Below are 6145 nucleotides of genomic sequence, written 5' to 3'. Positions count from 1 at the left end.
CTAAACTGCTAGCTTCCCAAATAGTACTGGTATATGGCATTTCTATGCCACATTTAAGGCTTTAGGGTACTGTCCTTCAGTTCTCTGCAGCTACAGATAATTAATCCACAAGCCAACCTTTGCTGAGCTCTACTAAGAGTTTCAGCATCAAAATGCAACTTTATCACTAACATATTTCAATTTGGAAACTAAAATTCAGAGAAAGTCATAAAAATTCAATTTAATAAAATTTATTGAGTGCCTATAATGTGCATGGACTTTTATCAGACACACTGAAACTCAGGCACAAAACAGACAGAGGTCCCTGGCCTGAGGTACCTTATAATCTAGTTAGTATAATACAGATTAAAAACAGTAGGCAGACAAGTTCTATATTAATGCTCAGTTACCACAGTCAACATTAAAGAGCTGTGATTTAGGTAATCCAAATGGCATCTAATCCTAAAATCGTTTATAAAATGTATTTGGCCTTAGAATCCACAGCACTTCAAACAAGGTAAGTTCCACTGCAGATGAAGTCACAAGGATGAAAACACACTGCAACACTTCAGAGCACTATGAATGATTTTTGTTATTTTGGATCTTTTGTTTTCTTCTTATTATGGTCCGAAGCCTCCGTAATACCAATTTATCAGACAGAAGCATGTCATCTTGTTGTTCTAGGTAACTCAGTAAATTTTCAGTCCATTCAAGTGCAGCTTTATGGCTAATATGCTTCTCAGGATTCAGTTCTGCTTTTCTAGTCTTACTGAAAGGCTTCTGCTCAGCAGCCTTGGGATGGTCCTCAGCACCCTCACTGTCTGTCAGCACCTGACAGCTCGAGTCATTACTCTGAGAGTCAAACCACTGATCAATATCCTCAAGGTCAACGTGTTCACAGTGTTCTGTATTCTGTAAAACTGTTGCTAAGTTAGCTGCTAAAATGGCTCTTTCATCAATGTTCATGACTGAATTTTCTTCATTGCCAGGGAAAAGTTTTCTCCATGCTTTGGTTATGGTACTTGCTTTTATCATGTTCCAAGCCCTAGATACCTCATAAATTGCATCCAACACTGTCAAGTTCTTCCAAAATATTTTTGGGTCAATTCCTTCATCCATGTATTTCTGGAGAAGTCCTGCTCGGTAGTATCTTTTTACTGCAGCTAAAACTCCCTGGCTCATGGGTTGAATCAGACTTGTGACGTTTGCTGGCAAATATTTCACAATTATTCTGCCATCATCTGAACTTAACAGCTCTTCATTTAGATGTGCTGGGGGGAAATCTAAAAGAAGCACTGCTTTTTCTAGAAGACCTTTGGATCGCAAATGCTTCTGTACCTGTGGTACAAAATACTTATCAAACCATTGTCTGAAAACAGACTGCTCTATCCATGCACCTTTTTGACTGAAATAAGTGACAGGAAGGTTTGAAAGATCAGTTCCTTTGAATGCACGGGGTTTTTTTGCTTTCCCCACAACACAAAGATTAAGTTTGTGTAAACCTGTGGCATTTGCACAACACATTATAATGATTCTTTCTCTGCTTGACCTATACTCAGAAGTATTTCGCTCACTGTCAAGAACTAATGTCCTTGATGGTAGACATTTCCAGAACAACCCCGTTTGATCAGCACCATAAATTTGCTCTGGTTGTAGATTCTCTCGCTCTACAAATTCCTGAAAGTTACCACAAAATTCACTGGCAGCAGTTTCATCTCCTTTTAATTTTGTTCCTTTACCAGCAGCCTTTGGGATACCATGGCGCTGTTTGAATCGAGTTAGCCAGCCAGATGATGCATTAAAATCACCTTCCATCCCCAAAGCATCAAAGAAGAACTTCGCTTGTTTTGCACAAATAGTTCCAGACACTGGAACCCCATCTGTCTTCTGTTGGTTAAACCACTCTATCATCACTCTATCAAGTTCCTCATAGGTTGACGACTTCATAGATTTACGTTTGGATACACCACTCGTGGGATCTGAGCTGTTTGCATAGTTTATAATCTTTTCTTTGTTCTTTTTAATATCACGAACTGTGGACTCACCAATTCCATACACCACAGAAAGTTTTTTGAAAGAGATGCCTTCCTCAAGTTTCTTAATAATGTCAAGTTTGTCTTTAATTGTCAATACCACACGCTTACGTTTCCCCAACATTTTAAGTGTCTAATATTTCAGGTGATTACTAGAATAAGATCATTAACAACTTAAGATTCAAATAGAGAGACTAGAAAATGGAATTTAAGATCACTCCTCCGTGCCCTAGGACTTAGTGTGATGGCTAATTTACAGACAGTCTAAAAGAGTCTCTTCACTTGGATTTTAAAACTTACATACTTCCTACAATAAAGAATAGCATCAATTAGCCCTATCTTTCTTCCTCCTCATATACAGTGTTTTTAAAACTTGCAATCTTATTAAAGGCTAGAAACTGAACCAATACTACACTGCTACGATCTCTAAACTGCCCTACTGCACACTCAATTTCTTCCAGGAGGATTCGGGTTGAGTACTTTGGGACATGTGCAGGAAAACAGAGGGTTTAAGTCAAGAAAAGACTTGCTAACTCGACATACAGGAAAAGTATGAGAAAATTCCTTATGTTGTTTTTGTCAGGAAGTGAACTGTGAGGAATGCCGTCTCTTCCAGGCGGACTAGTGAAGGCTGCACAGGAAAGTGCTTAGGAAGATCGTAATAAGCAAGTTAAGGCGAGGTGCACAAAAGTGAGGTGCAAAGGAGGCGAAAGTGCACAGGCAGGAAGCTCTGTACTTGAACGCAACACAAACTTATACCTAATGGATCTGGCTACTGGAAAGGAGAAAGGTGGGCAGAAGGTGGTGTCACATGATTAAAGAAAGCACCAAAAAACTTCATTGGTGGAAATCAGGACCCAAGGTAGACTGGGTGAAGGCACGGTGACGATGTTACAGTAATCCTGATGAAAGCTGATCCTCCAGGGACCCACGGAAGTAGTTCCTGTGGGGCTGTATCGGTACTTGGAGCCTCTGAAACCTAAAGAAAAATACCAAAAACATTTTATTTCCAGCATTAGTGTCGGTGGCATTACCCACGCCTGCCCTGCAACTATGCTGAGAAAATTAACGCCTCCAACCAACTGTGATGGCTGAACACGACAAATAATGCTCCTAAGCATTATCTGGGGACCGAAGGGGACCTGGATCGCCTACCTCCTCAAATTAAGAGGTCAGAGAGAAGCCGTGTGAGCGAGGGCCTCCCCGCTGGGCGAGCTGCGGAGCGCGGGCTGCTTTTCCTCCGGCGATGGAGCCCGGGTTCCGCCTGGACGCCGGCGACCCGGGTGTCACCGCCGCAGTCGGACAGCCAGCGAGCGGCTGCTGGGCTCAGAGGACGCGGCCCCGCCGGCCGCGGGCATCGCTCCCCGTCCGGCAGCTCGGCGGCCAGACCGCACCGAGAGCAAATGGAGGCTCCCGAGGGACGCTGACACTGGTGGCGCGGCGGCGGTAGCGACGGGCGCGCGTCGCGCCGGAGCCGGAAGGCGGGGGATTAGCGAGCACGCGCGCGCCCCCGCAGGCGCGTTGGGCCGGCGAGAGGGCGGGGCTGCGCGCGCGGCGGAGGCGGGGCTACGAGAGGGCTGGGGCGGGGCTTGCGAGGCGCGTGGGCGGGGCTCCGGGCTGAGCGGCTTTGGGATGCGGGGCTTTTCCATGGCCGGCAGCGGGCGCTGCAGGCGCGCTCGTGCGTTGGCGTTCCTCACGGCCGCCGGGCTCCGCGGACCAGGTTCCTCCTCTCCGAGTGGGAATAAAGCTCGCGCCGCGGCGGGCTGCTGAGAAGGAAGGCGAGCGCACATGGAGCGTGTTTACAAACCCCGGGGCGGCGGCGGGAGGAGCGGCCGGGCTGGCGGGCGAACCCTTGCGCGTGGCTGTGGAGACCGAGCCGAGCCCGCCACCGGCCGGGGTCGCGCGTGCGGGGACGCCTGCCGCGCCCGCTCGGTTTTCTTCTTCGCCTTTCTTCTCTTTTTCCTCCTCTTCCTCCTGCACCTTCTCTTCCACGTTGCCTCTCCTTTGAAAGTTGGAAGTCTTTTTGTTTGGTTTTTGTGTTTTTAAACGTGTGGACACAAGCGCGAGCAGTAGCGAGCTCCTTGATCCCACAGACGCGGCCCGCTCGGGTCTCTGACGGGGCGGCGCGGCTGCGGGAATCGTGGAGCCGCGCGTGGAAATCCCTGAGCGCTCGCAGGGCAGAAGAGATGTGGACTGCCAAGCTTAGCAGTGACCCCGCGCCTTCCGACTGCGCAGATGTCTCCCCGGGCTCGCAGCCCTCCGCTCTACGGCCTGATAGCAAGTCTTTGATTTCCTTCCACTGAGGTTGTTAAGTGGCTTTTAATGAACATTTGTTTCGGAAGGGAGATCCCTCAACCTAACGCCCACTCGCATGGAGCTTTCAAACGACCCACACCCTTCCTGGCAGTTTTGGTGGGGTCTTTTGGGTAAAATACAACTTCTTGGCAGTTTTATGTAATTTTTTTAAAGTTTTCTCTAATTTTGCAAGGCGCGTGGAACATTTGTATCTGAGTATTTCTCCTAAGTATTTCTTTCCTTCTGCATACGCACAGTCTCTCTGATCCCCATCCTCACCCTGTGCTGGAAATTGAATCCAGGACCTTGCTGGGCAATTGCTGCACCACAGAGCTCTAGAGCCAGCTCTCTCTCAGACCTTTTAACAGCACTGTGGCATAAATGTTACTTCTGTTTGCTGCATAAGAAAAAAGGTTTAAAAATTATGTGATTCTTAAATGTCTGTGGCAGAACAGAGACTCCAACCTATGTCATTCTACATTTACTGTCATCCTCTACCCACAGTATCACAGTGGAAGTTGTTTAATTCAAAGGTCTGAGAGGAAAATGAGATTACTTTTTTCTGCATAAGTACAGTTGTCATTTATTAAATGGAATATTTAAAATATTAACCTACCAGAAAGGCATTGTAGTCACGGAGAGCTCTTTAGCCTGCAGCAGTGTTTACCAGGCATCATTTGGTTGGTTGATAAGTGGATTTTCTGAAAACTACTCCAAATCACCTGAGAGTAGCCTATGTTTCTTATCGTTATAAATTCTGCATTTTCTTGTCTGTTGAGGTAATATCAATGACCATACATTGTATGGACTCAGTGTTATCCTTTGTACATCACAGTTTTGTAACAGAACATGACATCTCTAGAGAGTAAATTCTTAATGCTAAGGAACTGCTTTTCTGGTTTCTGATTTCCATTTCTTTTAACTTAAAAAAAAGAACTTCAAAAGAAGATAATAGGAGAATGACAATAATTAATACATTGTATATTATCCTCAGAGTAATTACTTAGGGTACAAAATACTGACCAAACAGTATTAGCACAAACTTTTCAATGAACTGAGAGAAACTAGCAGTGTAACTATCTTAACTATCTTTGTTGATGTATGTATATATATTTTTTTCCTTTTCCCTTCATTCCTTTCCCATTTCCCCCATCACAGTTACTCTTATCTTTTGAACAATTTCTTCCCAATTTATAATATCTGTTGTACATTTTGAGTCCTATTTACTTACTCAGCCTCTCACACTGATGAGACTATATGGTATTTACACATGTAGGTCTGATTTACTTCACTTATGAGTATGGTCTTCATTTGCATCCATTTACCTGTGAAAGTCTTAAGTTTATCCTTCTTTATGGCTGAGTAATCCCCCATTATATATAAAAAAAAACACATCTTTTTTATCTATTCTGTTGTTGATGGGCATTTTGATTGTTTCCAAGATTTAGCTATTACAAATTGTGCTGCTATAGACAGGGGTGCACATATATCTCTGTGGTATGATGTTTTTAAGTCTTCTGGAAATATACCCAGAAGGAGAATAGGTAGGTCGAATGGGAACTGTAATCCTAGTTTATTGAGGAATCGCCACACTGATTTCCAACAATGGTTGGAAGAGTCTACAGTTCCAACAATAGTGAAGAAATGTTCCTTTTTTCCCACAGCCCCACCAGCATTTGTTATTGGTTGATTTATTGATATTAGCCATTCTTTCTGAAGTGGAATGGAATCTCAGTGTTATTTTAATTTGGATTTCTCAGATGACCAATGATATTGAACACTTTTTCATATATTTATTTGCCATTTGTATTTCTTCATTTGAGAAGTGTGTGTTCATC

The 6145-nt window shown here is 44.3% G+C and overlaps 1 protein-coding gene across 1 annotated transcript; it reads right to left on the bottom strand.

Annotated features, from left to right (window-relative positions):
• Window positions 1–214: 214 nt before the first annotated feature.
• Window positions 215–3527, bottom strand: Tigd2 (tigger transposable element derived 2). Its single transcript, XM_013517268.1, has 2 exons — window positions 3168–3527; window positions 215–2991 (listed from the first exon to the last, which is right to left on the bottom strand). The coding sequence occupies exon 2, from the start codon at window positions 2134–2136 to the stop codon at window positions 556–558; it is 1581 nt and encodes a 526-aa protein (XP_013372722.1). The 5' UTR covers window positions 2137–2991; window positions 3168–3527; the 3' UTR covers window positions 215–555.
• Window positions 3528–6145: the final 2618 nt, after the last annotated feature.

Source organism: Chinchilla lanigera, unplaced genomic scaffold, assembly GCF_000276665.1.
Source record: "Chinchilla lanigera isolate Chin_1 unplaced genomic scaffold, ChiLan1.0 scaffold00004, whole genome shotgun sequence".
NCBI lineage: Eukaryota > Metazoa > Chordata > Mammalia > Rodentia > Chinchillidae > Chinchilla > Chinchilla lanigera.
Note: the sequence above shows the minus strand (reverse complement) of the source record. Positions and strands in the feature narration are given on the sequence as shown.